At 39.5% G+C, this 20,825-nt stretch overlaps 1 protein-coding gene across 1 annotated transcript in view; it reads right to left on the reverse strand.

Annotated features, from left to right (window-relative positions):
• Positions 1 to 20,825, reverse strand: part of RELN (reelin) — a 275,790-nt gene that overhangs the window by 35,554 nt on the left and 219,411 nt on the right. The window contains exons 31-43 of the mRNA XM_068189636.1: positions 19,161 to 19,237; positions 17,497 to 17,655; positions 15,365 to 15,553; positions 14,853 to 15,126; positions 13,389 to 13,529; positions 13,119 to 13,296; positions 11,578 to 11,662; positions 8,847 to 9,029; positions 7,315 to 7,486; positions 7,133 to 7,235; positions 4,464 to 4,693; positions 1,540 to 1,760; positions 417 to 564 (exon numbers count right to left, since the gene is read on the reverse strand). Coding sequence (XP_068045737.1) covers positions 417 to 564; positions 1,540 to 1,760; positions 4,464 to 4,693; positions 7,133 to 7,235; positions 7,315 to 7,486; positions 8,847 to 9,029; positions 11,578 to 11,662; positions 13,119 to 13,296; positions 13,389 to 13,529; positions 14,853 to 15,126; positions 15,365 to 15,553; positions 17,497 to 17,655; positions 19,161 to 19,237 — 2,160 coding nt within the window. The remainder of the gene's footprint in view (positions 1 to 416; positions 565 to 1,539; positions 1,761 to 4,463; positions 4,694 to 7,132; positions 7,236 to 7,314; positions 7,487 to 8,846; positions 9,030 to 11,577; positions 11,663 to 13,118; positions 13,297 to 13,388; positions 13,530 to 14,852; positions 15,127 to 15,364; positions 15,554 to 17,496; positions 17,656 to 19,160; positions 19,238 to 20,825) is intronic.

The raw sequence follows: 20,825 nt of genomic DNA on the forward strand, positions 1-20,825 counted from the left end.
AAAAAAACAAGCTTCAGAAATGAAAGAATTATGAGATGACAAATGTAAGAGTTATACTTTCAGCAGATACTCCTGTTTCAGCAATGGCTCATAATATACCACTCTGTAAGAAGAGCAGAGCATTTCTTATGTTAATGATTTAGGAAACAAAAGCTTGCATGAACTACTGAAGGTGTGGCATCAGTTTCCGGAATTCTTTTTTAAATGAAAAAAGCAACATTTAAATGGTTAATGCAATTAAACTTCAATTTAAATTTAATTTATCATGGTGACAGTGGTTAAAATGGAGCATTTGCTGGTGTGAGGACCACAGAATATGTCAGCTTGCTTTTTCTAGAGAAATATCACATATGTATTGTTCTTCAGTATGGTGTTTCCTCAATGAAATCCAGAAAGAACTTTTGAAAGGGTGTTACCTGGCTTGTGACAAATCTAGGTCTCGAGTCATCAGCATACGTAAACCGTCTTCGTTAAAGAAAAGGTTGTTTCCTCCAGACATGATACCACATTTCCTTGATGGCTTTCCACCACTCACAAGGAGGAATCTATCCGACTCCAGCTGACCTGAATACACAGTGAATACATATTTATGATTTACTCTGAAGTGCTCCTGCTGCAAGAGTGCTACTTGCAGAGGAAGAGAGATAAATTAAAAATCACACGCTGACTGAGAAGTATTCAGTGGTTCCAATGCCATGTATTCTAGAAAGCTGAATACACAAAAATCAAAACAAAATAAACCCAGAAGTATGAGATCTGGGATCTTTGTTTCCAGTTATTCACAAGGTTTTCCACCTTTCATCATTTATCTTAAGGTTACAACAAAATACTTGGGTCTATAAAGAAACTTTGGGTTCCAAGTGGTAGCATACAAACAATTTCAAAATTGAAAATGAGCAGTAGCATCTGTGAAGGGATGAGTTTGGTTCACAGGTACTGCTTTATGAAAACATGCTCCTCTTGCCGTGCTTGCTAGCAGGGGAAGCCTCAAAGGGGTTTTAGAGTTGTGTGCATGGATGCTCTGTGTGCCCAGGCACGCGTGAGGCTTTGAGTTCCCTCCTGCCTTCCCTCTCTTGGGGTCTGCTGTGGCTGCTGAGTGTGGGCTCCTACAACTGAGACGCTTGTTCCACTCTGAAACCATGTTTGCTGTAGTAGGGAGAGCCAGATTTCCCTTGTAGTGAGAAATGACACGACCTTAAAGTCCTCTGCTGTTTGCCTCACTTGCAAATGCTGTCTGTGCTAAAGTCAAACTACCATCAAAACATAATTTGCTTCCAAGATTATTTTCTACACGTAGAGTTTCAGGAAGTTCTGTTTCAGTGAAGATTTTGTAATCCAGCATTAACAGTGCATCAGGCATTCACAAACCACACTTGCAAATGGCATCTGAACTACTGGGTTCGTGGGAATACTCCCATGGCATAAAATCTAATCAGAAGCATGCAGGGGTCAGGAAGGCTTTGCTGTTTAATCCCTTGAACCCTGGGTTGCACTAAGAAGGACAGGCAGTATTCAGATGCCCCCTCCCAAAAGAGATACCTTCAAAGTCATCCTTAAGGAAGTCAGAGTTCTTGGTGCTTATTTTGCAGGTTGGCCCCGAGTAGCCGGGGTCGCAGATGCACTTGGTGCCGTTGATGCAGCTGCCATGCCCGTTGCACATCTCCTCACACTGGGGGCCAATGTACACGTTGTCAATGGCCCAAGTCACAGGCTGGGATCCAGCAGGGTAAAATCCTTGGTACCACCTGAACCTCGCCAACCTGAAAATGGCATGAAGTGTACTTATTTTAAAGAATAGTTCCATCTTTTCTTTGTATTCCATGCACATACCATCATATGTACATATATATTATTCTTTCTGTTGGACCTGGCTTGATAAATAGATTAATTCTAGAAACTGACTGCTAGATCTGATTCCTTCAGTACCTCATGCATCTTTATGTTGATGTTCAACCCAAGTACTGACAGAAATAAAAATAACACTATTCATTAACTGTAATCTCAAAACTGAATGACAGACATGATTTTCAAAATTTAAAATCCAGCTACACTTAACTCCATCATTCATGGGGAAGATGAATGGCCGTGGTCTGGTGGATTCCCTTCTGCTTCAGTGTACAGTGTGTGGGTCAGACCTGGCCAATTTCACCCTCTTCTGGAGAGTGAGGTTCTAATTCATGCTTCCATTGTGCCCCCAGGGAGACCACCTGTAGGGGTGGAGTGGTAGGATCTCACCCTCAATTACCCAGAAAGAAAACATGATCTGTCATGTCACCAGGTATTCAGCTTGCTTTCAGGCAGCTTAATCTTAAACCAGGCTGATATTGCAAGTTGTTAATTTAAACTATATTCTCCTTTGGGTGCTGTCCTGTCATTTTTAATTCATCTCCTAAGTGCTACTTGCATCAATGCTGCATACGAAAAGGAACCAACTGGGGAAGGAGGGAAAACAAATTGAGATGAGGAAAATACTTGAGAGACTAATTTTATTCCCAGTTGAGAAAATGTTTTAAGGGAGGAAGGAAACCAGAAGATTGAGAAGGGAGAAGCACTTAATTGCCTTGCGTGTTTAATGTGTCTTGTTAAAGATATCTAAATTCAGCAGGCAAATCAATTCCGTAGGTAATTGTAGCTGACAAATTCTTTTCCTTGATTTGCTAAAAAGAAATTTTTATGAGGGGATTTAGGTGACAACCAATAAATGATGGGTGGGGACACTACTAAATGTCACAAGAAAGATGCCCAAGAACCAGAGTTCTACTGGAAGTCAAATTCATCGACTTTAATGTGCCCTAAGGGGAAGGACAGAAGTGGGAGGCTGGAGGTGTTGTAAGCTGCTCTTGAGAGCAGACCTCTGCCCCGCAGGCTGGATTTTCTTCATGAGACAGTTCCTTCTTCCAGCCTCTCCTCTCAGGGTCACTCCTGGCAAGGGTGAAGCATGACTTGTGTCTGGAGCAGAGAGTGAACCGCTGCTTATTTGGGGTTTCTTCTCTGGCTCAACAGGCCCTGGACTTTTCTTTCAGGACATAAATGGAATACTAATTATTACCTACAGCTGTCTGCTGAGAACATATATTAATTTCTAAAATTACATATGTAGTGGAAATAACTTAAAATGTCTTCATCCTCAGTTAAAATACAATCACTTGGCACTCAGGGGATGAAAAGGCTAGGGGATTTTTTTAGAATTACACAAGGAGAAAGGTTTGGATTTTTTTCTTGTTTTTCCAGTGCATTCTGGTGGAGAAATCCCCCTTCAGCCCTCTGCCCCAGTTATTTAATGCGCTGAATGTAAACTATTCTGCACTGCTGGGCTTGGCTGGCTGTCAGCAATGGGCTCCTGGCCTGGTATGCTGGGGAAGGAATAGGAAGGAAGGTAGAAAAACAGGATAGAAGCACTCAGGAACAGAGGACTAAATAAAAATCCTGGAAGATTTAAATGAGCTAGGAGTCTGCACAGTCAAAATTTTTATTTGGAGGGATGCACTGATGGTTGGCTAAAGGGTAAAATAATTCTTTTGCACAAAACCAGGAAGTACAAGCGAGATGCTGAAACAGAGGGTTACCTATTCCATGCTTGAAATGTTAACTGTCATAAACCAGAAAACTCAAGTTTAAAATTTAAACAGTTCCTTAAATTATTAAACAATCAGTCTTTCCAAACTTATTTCTTATTTTTATATAGGTCTTTTCATACTTTCAGAGGCACATATGGGGTCATTTATTTAGTGAAGGACCCATTGACTGTAGTAGTTTCATAAATACTCAGTCTCATAGCTGCATAGACTCATAAAGTCTCATAGTTGCACAGCTCATTTTCATTCATACATGCTACAGATTAATCATTAATGGTATGAGCTTTTACATAAAGTGAGTTGATGCTAGATGACAGTTATTCCTGAAAAAGTAAAGAGTAGTGTTTTTACTTTGAAAAGTTACATACTACTATGCCTGCTAGCACATATTGTTTTTCTATGCTGTGTTATCATCCAATCTGATTGACTGAGTATTTAGATCAGACCATTTCTTCATATTGAAGTGGAATCAAGCTTATTCTATCTCACATTTTACTGCATTTTCTTACGAAGCTCAAATTTCATGCAAGAACATAATCAGTGAATTCAAATGGCTGATTCAATTCTGCAAAGAACACTCAGAGCACAATAAGAACAGCCAGTTTTACATTAATTTCAACAAGCAACTCGCTTCCCTTAAATTATCACTAACTAAATATATAGGTAATAGGAAATTGCCTGTGGTTATTCTACATCAGTATTAGGCACAATATGATTTGGGGAGTCACCTGAACACTAGCTAACATTCAGGGCAAAAAGCAGAGAAAAATTGATCATTTGGTCTGCTCTAGTGCTGCAGATCTTATGCACCACCCTTGTGCTGGGTGAAAACCAGAAATAAAAGCAAAACAAGAAGCAGCTGTGTGGGAACAGGAGCCGGACACTTACCCACAGAGGTGCAGTTTTCCAAAGTGAATGACTTCCCTCCTCCAGCCCTGAGTAGTGCCAGCGTAGTAAGTGCTACTTGGGTGATGCTCAGTGGAGCAGAGGGAGCTGAGGTGGCTGCTGCTGCTGTAGCACAAGGGGAGCAGCAGGTGCCAGGTGGCCCCCAGGTCTCGTGAGAACTCCAACTTCACTGGGTCAGCAGAGGAGCTGTCAGTGGTGCAGCCAATATTGATCTGGGGGCCAAGGCATCAAACACAGAAGGTGACACAGGGCAGACTGTGGGACTCCCAATCATTCTTCACCTTAGTCAGTCTCCCCCATTTGGTATGGTATTTGTTTAGTCCAGGAAAATGGTGATTTGGAACCCATTTAAAACAACAGGGATGATGCACTCAGGACATGCACATGAACGGGAAATTTTGCACATTGCTCTCCTGTCCCTGAGTATATCACACTATGGGTTATGATAAAATGAATGTGATAAGAAATCCCCAGCAAATTCTACCTAGAGAAAACTGTGAAACTAATTGGGCAGATTCCAAAGGAGAGCTGTTAACATTGCTGGAGTAAATGCACTAGCTCTTGCAGTCCTCTGGCAGGTACTGAAGTAATCACAGCATCAAGAAAATGTGCATTATTAAAAGCAGAAATATTAAAACAGAAACTGCAAACATTAACTTTTTGTTAATGCTGAGCTGTTAATTGCTGAGCTGCACTATGATCCTCTTTTATGTTACAAAAAAAAACTTATCACCTCATTATGTTCAGCTTTCACACTCACTACCTATTTGTTCATGTATAATGGCAAAGCCCTAGAGCATCATAGCTGGACTGGATTTAGATTCAATGTCTTAGTTTGGCAGTGTCAGACTTCTCAGAGTGTGCTCACAAGATTCCTGATATAAAGAACAGTAGAGAAGGCAAAACATGAAAACCAGTTCTACTCCTGAGAAAATACAGACTGTTTAATACAGAATCTGTGACAACCAGTGCAAATTAATCTGTTTTCCTGTTACACTGATATTTAGGTATTCTTATAATTTCAAATTGCTTTTTTAAAAGAAGACAAATTAGTTCTTTACAGAATGACTGTCATATAAAATAAGATGCACTGTACTTATCACGCAACAGATAAAACCAATTGCTGGTGAAATACAAAGCCTGTATTAAAACTATGTAACATTTTAATATTTTTGTATATCTTTGTAGCAAAAAAAAAAAAAAAGTGCCTTTGTAGCATGCTGTTCTGTTAAGAAAATCTATTTGTTTCTAAAACAAGGTAATGCTTAGAACTGTGCAAGAATGTTGAAAGTGTATCCTACATCAAATTTCCTTCATCACTCTTCAATGCACATGAGTCACATCAACCTACATTTGACTAGAAGGGCTGTCTACTCATCTGGAAGCTTAGAATGATGCCTGACCCAATATAGGTTTTGACTCTTGGGACACAGAGAGAAACTATTGCATTATGCATAACTCCTTCATTTACACTAATCTTCTCAAAAACGTGAGCTGAAAATGATGTTCTTACCACATATGGAAGTAAACGTGGATTTTATGAGTTAATGCTATCGAGTCTTCTGAATATCTTAAAAGTCCCCTCAAACATTTTTGTTCTACAGACTGTAATCTATATTTTAAAGGAGGAAATGGCTTACATTCAATAATTTATGAATTAGTTGCATGACAAATTGAAGAGTTCATGCGTACACAGCTAAACCTAATTTTCTTGGAAAACCCTCAGTATCATTTTAGTAATTTTTATAAACTCCTATCATTTGGTGATTATTATGTAGCTCATATTAATGCAACAACATGCCACATTGTAGTTAAAAGCAGACTGGTAACTGTGGCATGGCAATTTACATGCCAGATTCTTTTCTAGTTTCATAATGACAGTATCATGACCTCTCTAAACTAATAAATACTAACTGGTTACTCCCATCAATAGCTGCCCCAGGCAATCACAGTTTAGAATCTAGGATAAGTCAGAAACAGTTTAGTTTAGACTCTTGTGTTGTCACTGGGGTACCTGTTTCCACTGACTGTATGAAACACAAAAATATGCTCCTTATTCATGAACTTTCTTTAACTCCCTAAAATGGGATGACTTCAGGCCACAATAGCCAAAAACCAGCTTCATCTAGGGCAGCTACAATGTGAGCAGAAGCGAAAGGAAAGGAGAAGCTTGTCACTGAGAAAGTACAACAGTGCAGTTAAGCCAGCAGGTAGGGAAAATTATTTTCTACTGTCACAGATGAAGTTGTAGCTCTCCACTGGTCAGCTTGTAGGAATGCTGCACTCTTACCTTGAGCAGGCTGTGAAGTGGCAATTTGGACTCTCACTATATTTTGCTTGTCTTCTTGCCTGCCAGGTGTGACTCTCCAATGCATAGGACATGGATTTTAATGCTATCAGTGCAAGTATATAGGCATAGACATAGTAGTTATTTAGGCAAGAAAGTAGAAGACTTTGAGGCAGAATTTTCCCTTATCTGTGTATTAAAAGCATCATGATATATTCACATGAGGGAGACTAATGTCAAATCAATTAGAGGGGAAATTAGACAGGTTTCTCAATTTGGCAACAAAACAGCTGGGCAAATACACCAGAGCAGAATATGGAAGAACATGAAGCAAAAGGCAAAATAACTTTCTGAGGCCAAGTACCTCAAATTGGATGATAGTATTTTCATTCACACTCAGGTCTCTTGTGGTAATGGAGTGCTCTCCAACTTCATTTGAAACAAATACCATAGCTGAATCTTCTTCCCTGAAAATCAAGGAGAGGAGTGCTTTAGACTCACTTTACAAAGTCACTTCTTTCTGTTGTATTGCTGAGAGAATCTTACGGAGCTCTTTTAGATGAATATGGGCAATAAAGCCCAATGTTTCCACCAGGATAGAAAAACCAGTTGTCCTCTTTAGGACCGAAGTCAAAGGTATCCAAAAGGATAATAGGATTCTTCAGGTTATTTCCATCAATAATGAAGTCGTCAATAATCCAGATTTCTTCTTTTTTGCCTACAAAGAAAATGAAAATATTCCTATTAAGACCTAATACTAATATTATTAGAGAGCAGAACAGCAGCCAGTATTTATGGATTATGTGAAGAGGAGGGTGCTAAAAGTGTGGGATCACTATTTTCACTTTCCCTGAAAATAGTTTCTATACTGCTTTGCAGCTTGACCCTAAGGAATTAATTTTTATTCCCTAAAATTTATAGAAGTCATAGCAAAACAAAGAGTGAAAAGCAATGGGTGTTGAACAATTATCTTCTATTTAAATCATATTTACTTTGAAATTCTGTCATTGTCTTCTTCAATTAAGAATCATCTAAATGAGTAGTTGCTACAGAGTCAAAGCAGCCTGAAAGTTCAATTTCATTCTACATCCTTGCACTCAGCAGCTTGTGTCTGCCTGGGAGGAGTTCTTCCATAGAGAAGGAAACTCTGAATCTCCTTCTCTCCAATGGATTATGTATTCATATACGTCAGAAAATTGGTATTCTCAAACTGAAGAGGAAGGATTAAATTGACAGATCTTCTGTGTAGCATTTTTTCATTTATCTAAAAGTGGTTGAGTTCATCAGAGAAAAGTTTAGATAATTGTTTTAGGCAGTACACGTCAGAAGAATGAACTCAAACAGGATTGTCAGGACCAGATTTTAATTTGCTTTTTTTTGTTAGGGTGTACTAGGAATTTGCCTACATGGAATAAACTGTTACTGAATCACCATGTCTAAATGATTGCTGGAATTCTCTAGAGCTGTTAATGTCAGTTTCTGCTTGGAACTGTGCTCAGAGTAACTGAGAGCAGAGGAGAGTTTCCTTCAGCTGGCACATCTCTTGTAATCAGGAGGAATGAGCTGTGTTCCTCTTGTGGTTTTCCAGTCCTTTACAATTTAATCAACAGATTAACTGCTCACTACATACTCTTTCTAAATGGGTTTTTAATGCCTAGTTAATTCTGAGTAAGGTAGGCCCAGTTCCCATTTACACTTGGGACACTTTTGTATAATTGGAGCATCCTAATGGGGCCTCAGTGTAAGTGAGAATCATGCCCATTAAAAATAATGAGAAGAACCTGAGAGAAGTTAACTTTATTGGTGTTTCTTGATCTCCCACTCCCTCCGGGGCCAAAGCTGATGCTTTTCTGCACACAATCCAGGGATATCAGTTGAAAGTACTTCACTTTAAAGCATTCAACCACTTTTTAAGAACAGTAAACATCCTGCAGTAATTCTAATTGAAGGAGCTCAAACACAAAACCCCCATGATTTAAGAGTCTCTCTAATTGTTCAGTTCAAAAAATGCACACTCTTAGAGATGCTGAGCTGTGCAAGCATGGACCTGGACTGCCAGAAGTGTGTGTCTCCCTTACCATTGTTGTAAGGCTGCCAGAGCCTGAACCGCGTTGCGTTGCTTTGGGCTGCATAGGGCAGAGGAACGTTGATAAAGAGGACATCTGTAGTCTGGGTGAAGTAAAACTCATCTATCAGGTGCCAAGTGATGCCACCGTTGACAGAATATTGCAGCAGGATGGAATGAGACCTCTCAGGGGTGCCTGGAGCATAAAGGACATGGATTTATGTTCATTGAAATCCAGTAAGTTCAAGCAAGTATAAATGAAATTATGTTGATCTGACATCCACTCCAAAGTGTGGGCTTCCTTTAACAACCGCTTAAGCTATTGAGATGTTACACACACATTGTACACATATGTCTTTCTGTGCTTTCCCTTGCTTGTTTGCCTGCAAAATGCAAATGAAATAGGGCCTAAATTTACATTACTGCTCATTATACATGCTATAATAGTTAATTATTTAGATGAGAAACTGTCTTATACTTTTTTAGATTAGAACACACCAGCTCCTTCTACTACAAACATATTCCAGTAATACAGTATTTATTTGCTTGTTTTGTCCAGGTACAAGACATTATCATCACCATCTCTAGCACCCACAGATAAAGACACAGTCCCTATCCTCATAAATTTATGAGTCTATGGCTGTCACTGCAGACACTGGGATGAGGATATTCATGCCCAGAAATAACATAATTGATGGAGAGCACTGAGGATATTTATTAGCATGTTTTAACAACAACAAAGCAATATTCTGTGCTTTAAACTGGGCCTAAAAGTCAATGGAACTGACAGTAAAATTTGCATTTTCTAACTACCAGCTCCTCCCATTTTTTTTTACTTAGAGCTTTAAAGAGTAAAAAACAAAAGCTCTTTACAGCCCTAGTTATTAACACATGCTAATTAGAGCCCAGCACTCATTTTTGATGCTGGTTACCGCTCACAAGCTCAGCCCCCAGCTTGTATTTGGCCTGTGCCTAGCTTGTAGTCCAGGAATACCAGTGTCCAAGTGATGGCATCTCTGAACTGAGATCTCATGCAGACAAATTTACACTCTCTGCTCCCTTCATGGTGTGGCACAGTGATGGCATGTCCCCAAAAACTCAGTCAGGAAAGGACTAAGGGACAGTTTCTTCATCCCTGAAGAAACTCACTGTGTGTTACTGTGGAAACTTTTCCCTTGTTCTATTCTTAAATTAACGACATTTGCTGAAACCAAAGTGCCTGGTGCACATGCTCCTGCTCCCCTCTGCTCCAGTGCTAAGTATTCGACCACCTGCTGTGGAGTTGAGCAGGAAAGAGCTGTTTGCAGTCTGGAGCTGATTTCAGCTTATCTGTGGCAATTAACAGTAAACAACACACTGCTTTTAACACTCACAGCTGAGAGATATGCCCAGCTATATCAATTTGTATTCAACATTAGGGAGCTTGTTGGGACTAAGTCCTGGATCCAGCAGTAGTGCTAACAAGTAATACAGATTCAATAAGGAGCAATTTCTCCTGGTGTTTCATGGTCTTACTCCTTGTCGGTCAAGTGTCAAAATCCAGGCTTAAGCCTTTGGCTCTTCCTGCCTTCAGAGCAATATTTTTACTCATTTTATTTTAAAATATTTTTTTCAATTATCATATGAAGTAATATTACCAAGGCATAATTTTGTAAAAGAAGTCTTCACAAAGACTTCAATTATAAACATTAAATATTTGGTGTTTTATCATTTTGGGCCATGTTATGTTTTTGGCTGTTACAGTTTTCTCTCTTTCTGATAAATAGCCCAATATATATGATTAAATGACTGTTAAAAAAAATCAATAATAATTCACAAAAAGCTATATTTTCACTCATCCATACACAGATTTGGCTAAGATACTTATTTAGGAAGAGAGAGGGGGTTCAAAACTATTTTCAAGCTGTTGGTAATGTTGAGTCAGTTAGGGTCCAGTCCCAGAGCACTGAGCATACCACAGAAACTTATGGACATCTTCCTTATACCAGAGTAGGAAGTGCCAATTCTATCAGAAAATTTGGGGAAAACTTCTGAAATTGAATGGGAGTGGCTCAAACCTTCAAGCAGTTTAGTGGTTCTTCATCATGTCACTCCAGACTTGGATATAATTATTTTTTAAAGCCAAGGATGGCAGGGCCTTGGAGCAGGGTAAGACTGAATCATTGGCTTAAAAGTCCTTGTACTGGAGGAACTGTCACAAGTTATTTACAGCAACTTGTAAAACTTGTCTGACTATTCTTCATATCAATTACATGGAATGATGGAGTTTCAGTTACCTCTAAGATACCTGCTAGGCAGTCAAATGATAAGAGATTTTAATGCAGTGGACTGAAGCTAGAAAATGAAAAACACTGTAGTTTACTATTACCCCCTTAAGTAATTTACTGTAGACACAATTTTATGACATAAAAAACTTGGACAAACAATTTTTTCCCAACACAATGGGAAATCTCTACAAAATCTTGAGCTCTTTTGTTTCTTTTCTGCCCAAAGACTTTACTAGCTTTGCTATTTTTGATGATACTGCAGTCCACTTTTTCCTTAGGAGCTACACAGACAGCTGTGTAGGTTGGGAGCAAGGTAGGGATGATGCAAAATTTCAAACAAGCTCCCATATAATCTACCATAAACTATTGAACACTACCATACACCGAAGTTGAAAATATAAATCTGTATTCTGTTCTGTGTCACTACTATGTACTAATAAAGCTAGAGAAGCGATAGTAAGTCAATGGTGATCTTACCTTTGGCAATAAATTTAAATGAAAACTGGATGTACACTGTATTAGTGCAGTCTAGATCTCTTGACACAAGCATTCTCAGTCCTTCCTGCAAATACAGAATATACAATGTGACTATCAGTTCTCATTATTGAGTATGTTCTGCAGCTTATTGTTTCTTGGCTGTTGTCTGCTACTGCCTGCTGGTGGCAGCAAGAGGGAAAATTCTCTGTACCCCACCTTTTCCCAGGCAGAAAATGGGGACAGTGACAGCCTTGGTAAAGTGAGCCAAGACATGACAGAGGTACAACTACATGGTAAGGTACAGGCACAGTTGCAGCTCATTTGGTTTGTGCTCTGAACCTTTGGGATGTGACTGGATCTGCAAGCACTGACTTAGACATTGAGTCCAAGCTACTGCACTCATTTTTTGTGCAAACTCTACAGTTGCCAAGCACCCTAATTTCTAGGCAGGGACATTCCACTCCTCTCTAGGAGTTCTTTTCTATATTTCAAAACATATTTTGTACAAATATCCTCTTCTGGGGCAACCTGTTGATCTGTAAGGAAAGGGAGCACACCTCATAGGGGGCCTGAGTCCCTGTCGAACTCGACTGACGAGCTCGCTGTTGTGTGGATCCTGGGGCCAGAGCCAGTCCCTGTTCTGCAGAGATCTGGCAAAAACCACCTCTCAGACCTTCCCTCATTCTCAGACCCATTCCCCCAGGGGAAAAATCTGCAGGAACAAGCAATGCAAAATTTAGACAACTCACATCTTGTGATTTGGGATTTAAATAATCTAAAGAGGTTGAATTGGAGTCAAGCTTTTGCAAATAAATACTTCAAAGAATTAATTTATATACTAAACATTATTTAACTTCTCTTTTTGGGGGGGCACCTGAGTTCACAGTGTCAAATGAAGACTTGTGTGAGCTGAGAATTTGTGTGCTTGTGAACGAAAATCTATTATTGATTTTGTTAAGAACAGAAAAATTCAGAAAATATATTTCCTGGCCTTTTGAAATCTGCAGTCAACAAAAATAAATCTTTAAAGAACTGGAAGACATCAAAATGATAGAATTGAGTAAAATACAGGCAAACTACATAAACATTGATTACACAGACTACAGCCCTGACTAATTTGCAATATTCAAAATAATAAAATGCCAATCGGGACACTTGAAGATGATTGTAATGTGTACTATATTTACAAATATTTCACCTCAAGAATCTCAGTGTAGAGTTTCATTCTTTTCCTCTGGTGGTCAAGGAGGAATTTATACCACAAACAAAATAATACACAACCAAGAGATTAAACCCATTTGTTCATAAAAAAAAAACCAAAACAAAACAAAACAAAAAACAAAACAAAACAAAACAAAAAAAAACCTGTGGAAAACATGGTGCCTGTTTAGGGTAGGAAAAGACAAGAAAAATGAAAATGTCAAATTCTAGCCAAAAGACTTCAATATAAACATATGGGGCTAACAAGAGAAAATTCACTTTCTATTTTTGACTCTACTGGTTTTCATTAATTTTTTTTTTCAATGTAAGTAATCTCTGACCCCTTTGAAAATGAGAGCTGTTCCAGACTTGATGGTGTCACCATTCAGGTTTCCCCTTTCAGCACCGTAGACTTCAGGCCAAAGGTCTGGATGCAAGTTACCATTGAAATCATCCTTCAGGACCGATGGCAGAGGAAGGACAGGGACACAGTATGGACCTCCAAACCCTCTGTCACACCTAGCAACACATTGGGAAGAAAAGGTATTATCCATCTGGCCTGCATAAAACACATCCTTTCTATGAAGCAGCTTAAGCAGTTTTCTACTCACATGCAATGACCTGAATCACAGACACCGTGCCCTGAGCACATCCAGGGGCATCCTGTAGCCAGGACCACATTATCAATAGCCCAAGAATCAACTCCAGAGGCATAGTTGTACTGAATCCATCTGAACCGTGTTCTGGGAGAGCTGTTAAAAACAAAGGAAATGTATTTCAGGATTCAAAATTCTGATCCAGAAAGTGCTAAATACTAAAGAAAATCCCACAGACTTCCAAAGAAAAGCAGATTAATAAGCATGGCCCACTTATTTTGAAAAGATTCATATTCTACTGGAAACTGGAAGTTTAAATTTCTCATGTTAGTCTTTTAGGCAAAATTCCAGCACATTCTAAAGAAAGGTGCCTTAGGTGATAATCAAGAAAGAACATTGCTGAGACACTTGCTGATCAACACAGTGGTTGAGCAGAAATTGGTAGTTCCGTTAGCATTTGACAGCTCCATGTGCTGCGAGCAGAACGGAAACAATGAAATTGCATCAGTAAAGTAAGAAGTTATGAAAGTTCATTTATGCTAAGTGTTGTGTAAAGAGAAAAACAATGGTTATATATGTTCACATATATATACATAAATAAGAATTTATGACTATGTGTGTACAAATATGCACACGCATACACACTGCTGTCACTGCTGACTGCCTTGTTATCCTCAAATGAGGAAAGTGTTTTGGAGAAAAAGAATTCTTTGGAAGATGATGTATGGCCCTCTGGAGTGAACTGTGACATTGGAAACCAAGATGTGAACTCCAGGCCCAGTTCATTTGCTGTGTGTCCATTTTTACCACTGTATTTTCTGGGTGATGAAATGTACAGAGGTAACATGTACAGAGGGTGCACTGAAGAATTACAGAACTACTCAGATCATAAGCATACTCAGACATAAGCAGTGTCATCATTACCTGTCATTCCTAAACTAGAGCATGGTTTTATTTAGAGAGATGGATGCCAGCACATCTGCCTCATCCATTTACAGCCCTGTGATATCCTGAGGCACTTGGCAGAACTCTCCTCCTGGTCAAAAGGGTGAAGGTGGCACATCCAGGGACATGTTCTGACTTGCTGAATGCTGTGCCTAACATGCCCAAATGTTGGGTGACAACTTAATGTGCAATAACAGAAAAAACTACTGTGGGAAAGGATGGATCAAGGTATTTATTCTTGCTTCTTATTGCATAAATGTTAGAAAAGCTGGTTTAGCATTCTTGTTCTTACTGCCAGAAATTATAGGCAAGATTTAAGAATTCATTCATCAAAGTTGTAACTTCCTTAAGTCCGTACACTTCACATTATAGCTGATGAAATATTTTGAAGTGAAATTTAATATTCTGGTGGCGTGACAACACACATTTAAAAATTTAAAAGACATGCAGAACATTCCCAAGCTGGAGGATGTTTGTTCTAATTAGATCAGCAAAATCTTTGTCATGCTAAATAGCCAGAAGAGCAGAGCTCACTTGGTTGAGGGTGGGAGGTAGACAGTAACTCTCTTCCAGTTTTGGAATCTTTCTGAAGTGTAGATGGAGCTCTCCGTGTACTGCTGACAGCCGATTGTTGGGGGGACACACTCCTCTGTCACCAGGTGCCAGTCCCTCCCATTGTTTAGGGAATACTGCAGGTGAACGCTGTGGGAATTGCTGTATGGCTTGCTGCAACCCATGCTCAGCTCAAACTGCAAGAATGTGGAGGCTGATACGTGGAAGTCCCAAGTCTCAGCGTAACGAGGTTTTCCTAAGCAAAGAGAGAAAAACAACAAATGCAACAATAACAACAAAGTGTACCTTCAGCATATGCTTTCAATTCTGTCATTCAAATTTGTAACCTCTACTTCACCCTTTTCCAGCCTTCTCTTCCCTACAGATTACTGAATACCTGGATTTGTCTATACCTCCCATCTTGTAAAAATTGCTCTTTATATAATTTATAAAATAGACTCATACAAAATATAGTAATGTTTGATGACACATACCAATGTTTTCAGTGAACATCAGAGCTGTATCCATAGACAGGCAGTCAATGTCTACTTGACCTCCTTGTATTCTATACCAGCTTGCTTGTAAATCCACAGTTCCATCAAATTTATCCTGGAAGCCAGTCTGAGAGCTGTCATTCATCCCTATGAGCACATCATCCAAAGCCCACTGAGCTGAATGCTTCCCTACAAAAACCAGAACAGACAGGTTAGTGGAGTCCCTGTAAGTTTTTAATGCCCATATGCTGTGTTTACTCAGTGAGAAGTGCTCAATCACATAGACTGAGTGCTGTTCAACAAGACTAAAACATTGCTCAAGGATGCACCTGGACACTGGAGCATGTTTCCATTACAGATAAACACAGGTATTTCCCTCTTCATTTCTTTAGCTTCAGTGCCTTTGCCATCAGATGCACTCCCTCTGTTTGGATGAGATACTCCCTGAGCCCCTAGATTGGGGATTTTCATTTTATGGGTCACAACCTTCCTGCTATTCCCCACAGCTAAATTGGAAAGGCCTCTGTCTAGTTCCCAAAATAGCTCTTGTATGAAAGCGAATAGAACATGAAGGAAAATGCTGAAGGCTCTGCATATAGATAATATTTAGAGAAGTGCTGTTCTCCTTCCTGGAAATCTCTCTCCTCTTGCTCTCCAGCCTACAGGCATTTCACTTTCATCATCTCCAGCCCATTTCTTCGGCCTTCATTTCAATTCACCTTTCTACTCTCATGCTGAAAAGAACATCTTACCGCGCAATTGCTGCACTCACAGGAGAGGAAGGAAAGCCTTTACAATAAATTGTGAGCTTGCAGCAATGTGCCAGGACTTTTTCCTTGCCACAAGAGGAACGTGGTTCATGGCTGATAGGGCTACTCTGCGCTGAGGAATGGCAGATAGAGGATAGTCCATGAAGGAGCTAACATCTCTGATCAGAAGTGGTTGTCACCTGCAGGCGCTGGTGTGGAAGGTGATATTTCAACTTCCAGTCATAAGATCTTGCTTATACTGGGAGCCACAGGGCTGCCATCAGTGGTCTTGAGAGTGATGATCCTCAGCAGGGACAGATGTCATCCAGGTGCCCCCAAGGCAAGTATAGGGAGCAGCAGGTTGGACATTGCACCACTCACCAATGCAAATGATCATCACAGAATGATGGTCTGTGGTGCACCAGTCATTGCTTAGCAATTTTAACCAAAGGAACTGTCTTCTTAACGACATCACATCCCTCTTGTCTATTCTCTTACCGAGTGAGGACAATTAAGTCCAGCACGTACAAGAAAATGTATGAATAAAATTAGCCATCAAAATAATAAATTATGTCTAAGAAGCTGCATACCATAATTACCTGAATGTATGCTATGTGCTTTGCTCCCCAAGGAATTAATGTTGAAATGTACTTTGCTATATTTCTGAATATTGCCTTATATTTCCTGTGGATCCAGGAGCTGCAGCCTTGTGCAAAGGTAAGACTTAATCAGGACACTTTTAGTAGTGGTAATGTGCCCCCATGTGAGGTGAGAGCTCTCACAGTGGCTGTAGGAATCAGTCAGCACCAGAAGTGCCTGAGGTTCAGCTGAGGATGTGGGAAGTGGCTGAGTGGTTTTGCAGGGGCAGGGGAGCTGGGCTCTAGGACACTAGAAAAGGTGGGAGGAGGGGGTCCTGTTCTGGAGTGTGAAGATATTAAAATAGTGAGATAGGAGCCACCAGGCAGGCAGATTCAAGGCCAAGTTATGCCTACACTTCCAAAACAGAGAAAGAAATGAGGCAAAGAGTATAAGCCATTTGGCATCCCAGGTCACTCTATACTCAGGTAAAAACTTTGACCTTATTTAGGGTTTTTTAAAATGTAATTCCCCCCCCACCTCCTCCTGTTATCTCAGCATCTTTGGTTTAAACTTAGCTCTTAAACAATTTTACTCTTAAGCCCACTCATCAGTTTGGTGCAATAAAAGAAAATCATGGGCATAGTGTGACTCAGGAAAGCCCAAATAGGCTCTTACAATATCCAGCTACTCAAAATACTGTGTTTTTCACAAGCTGAGGTTTCTGCACACATGTCTATACTGAGTAGCACTGACATGTGGGTTGTGTAAAGCTGCTTAATGAATTTTTAGGATGGCCTTGCTTACCATGTTGTGGCTGCCACCAGCGGAAAGCAGTGGCAGGGGTCTTGGCCTCCCGGGGTAAGTCTATGGAGACAACCTGGGGCTCCAGGTATGACATGAAGTCCAGCTCTCGCAGCAAACTCCAGGTGATGCCATTGTCATTTGTGTACTGAACAACAAGTCCTGTATTTAAAATGAGGAAGAGCAGTTAGTGAGACTGTGCAGAGCAAAGAGGGGGATGTTCACCCTGTGCTCTGGAACTGCCAACTCCCACCCAGTGCACAGGCATGTGACATGTGCCCCACCCTTTAGGCAACTCCTGGTCCAGGAGCTTTTTGTGCACAAAGTCCTACAGCAAAGGTGACCTGGGTCACCAGCTGCCACGTGCCAGCTGCCGTTTGCCATCACAAAATTCAAAGGATCAAATCTTTTACACCCTCAGGGAAACTAATGATCATACCACAGAAATGATAGGAATAATGTGATTTTCTTTAACACAGTATTTATTTCATGTTGGGTATCCTTGCAGTTTGTGTGAAAGACTAAGTTATAATTCTCATAGCTGGGATTACAATCCTCCTGCTATGTATGCAAGCTCACAGCATCCCTGGAAATTAATTATCATAATATTTAGAAAATTTAGGATAGTCTTTGTATCATGCACACAGTATGGCAAATACTAGGACACAGCAGAAACCCAGCAGAGCTCATCAAAAGGGATAATATAAGAAAGAAGCATCTGTATATATTTCTTCTCTTAAAACTCTTTTATATCGGTATATGTTCAAAGATAATGGAATTTTTTTTGGTGACTTATACTGGTGCAAATGAGTGGGGAATCAAACCCTTGCTGTAATCTGTGCTGCAAGATGACAGCTTTCCTCAGTGAGTGAGTCAATGTAAATGCCAAATATCAGGAAACAATCCACTGATGTTAAATGCTTTATACTGAGAGGAAAATTAAATTTTCTCATCTCTCATGTCAGTGGTCTGACTTCATGCAACTAGACCACTTAACATGGGAATCTGCTCCCAGAATGATGATCCTTCCCAAACACAAGTATCAGTCCTGCCCCACAGTGACTTTTAACATGCGGATCAAATAAGAGAGGAGACATCTGGGAGAGATGAATTTATTCAGACTAAATAAATTTTCAGCTGCAACTTTATAATCTTGTGTTTTGGGTAAATCATGCATAAGCTTGTTTTGGAAGGCAATTTTTTATTAGACCCACTGGTGTAGTTGAGAAGATGAACAAGTTCTCAGGTACACAATTCTTCTTCAGGTCAGGATAAAGTTTGCCCACTTTATCCTGAACTTGAATTTCATTCCTTTTATTTCAGACCTTATGAAAAGTCGTGTGGACTTGTAAATTTACCTGTTTTCCAACATTATCCAATAGTTTAATAGTGGACTATTGCACTTTGCTTTGTAAATGTTGTCTTTCTTAGGCCATCACAGCTCCCACAGCTCCTCACAGATGGATCACCATTAGGTTTGGTGTAGCTAATTTTAACTAAAAGAGTCCATCAAAGTAAATGCTTTCTTCAGCATTTATGAAAACTGAGGAGGTAATTGATTTATATATATAAAAAAATAATCTTGATTTTGTAAAGGCAGCAAAAGGCAAAAACACTGCAGAAGATGCAAAATGTAAAAGGCTTATAATAAAGAAAAGAGGCTTTACCTTCATTCCTGGCTCTTGGTCTGTTGCAGGAGCTACCAACACTCTTGCTTCCAAGTTGTACGTAAAATTGAACTAGCCTTTTAAAAAACACAGGATAAAAAAGAAATGTAATCATCTTCTGATAGCACAAGATCAGTCAGGATAATTTGCATCTCTTAGCTAATGGCATTTTCAGTTAGGTCCCTATTCCAGGCTTATTAACAAGGCAATATTCCCAGAGAAACCAAATATGGGCATGGTAAATACTGAGAGACTCAAGACAGAATAAAACGATGTGGTTTATTAATCTTGTCCCTAATAAATGTGTTTCTGAGTGAGTATGAGAAGTTAGCAGTTCCACCTCACACAAAAGTTGCAAAATCTCCAAAGCAGTCAAAGCTGTTCCTTACATCAGATCTTGGCCTACTGTAACCAGAAATTAGGTGAAGCTTTAAAATACAGCATTAGAGTTGTAATGAAAGTATTATATCCTCCTTAATAACCAATTCTTTTTAGAGCCTTACGTTCATGATGTAAACAATTTTCAGTGATGTGAATTAACTGAACATTTTGTAAATTAAACCCTTTGATTTTGAACCTATACATTATGATTGCATTGAATATTCTCTTGTTCTCAACATCAGGAAGTGGTGAAGATAAATGTTCCTCAGCTGCTTTTCTTGCAACCTGTCCTGTAGTCAGTGCTTTTATTTCTTCCCTACCTTCTCTTATTCCTTTCTACTGTAAACCATGGCAACCATTGCATCTGAGTCTCTGCATGAACATATTTCCATGCCTTCAATTTTTCCCAAAACTATTTTCTGCAACCCTTCTAATGCCACAAAACTCCTTGAGACAGGATTGCTGGTCTTATTGACAGAACTCTGGATTAGTCTGGAACACCCTTGTTTAGCAATATTTGAATTAAGTATTATTCCATCCTTGTGCTCCAAAATAGTTAGTTTTTTTTTCCCCCAATATGCAGTAATGCCATAGTATCCCTGCTGAGCTTGTATTTCTTATTGTGACTCTGTGGTTTTAGAGTAGTTTACATTTTCTCCTAGATACACATGATAGTGCTATATAACAACAATTAATTTCAATTAATGTCCTGCTGCTCAGTCCCCACGTTTCACTGCATGTCTCAGGCATTCATCTGAGTCTTACTAGGTCATAACTAAGGTAAAGAGCATTGACATGACTCACAATGCCATCACCCCCTAATCTACACATTCTTCACAGGTTGTCTCCATTGCACACCAAAAATAGCACCTGAGCAGAGCAGAGAGATTGAACTCAACCCCACGATGGGATTTTGCATGCTGAAAGTCGGCAATGCTATTCTCCTCCTTGCTTCCCGGCCAATTTTAAAATTAGGATGATAGAAAATCAGGCTTCATTAATTCAATTGACATAAATAGTGTCTTTATTTAAAATATAAAATTTGAGGTGCATTTTTGCCACTCAAATAATCCTCCACAAGGATGACTCTTTTTGCTTTAGAGAATTTTGTCCTTCTCTGTAGTAATTTTGATAAAACCACAGAGAAGCTACACCACTACAGCCACAGCCAGTAAAATGCAGACAGGACTCCAATTTCCCTCACCCACTGTTATGTACACAATATCATAATCCTCCTCTAAATCCAGATTCTAAATCCAGCCACATTCCAGTTCTGTTATCAAA

The sequence above is a fragment of the Anomalospiza imberbis genome, chromosome 5 (genome assembly GCF_031753505.1).
Source record: "Anomalospiza imberbis isolate Cuckoo-Finch-1a 21T00152 chromosome 5, ASM3175350v1, whole genome shotgun sequence".
In the NCBI taxonomy this organism is placed as follows: Eukaryota; Metazoa; Chordata; class Aves; order Passeriformes; family Viduidae; genus Anomalospiza; species Anomalospiza imberbis.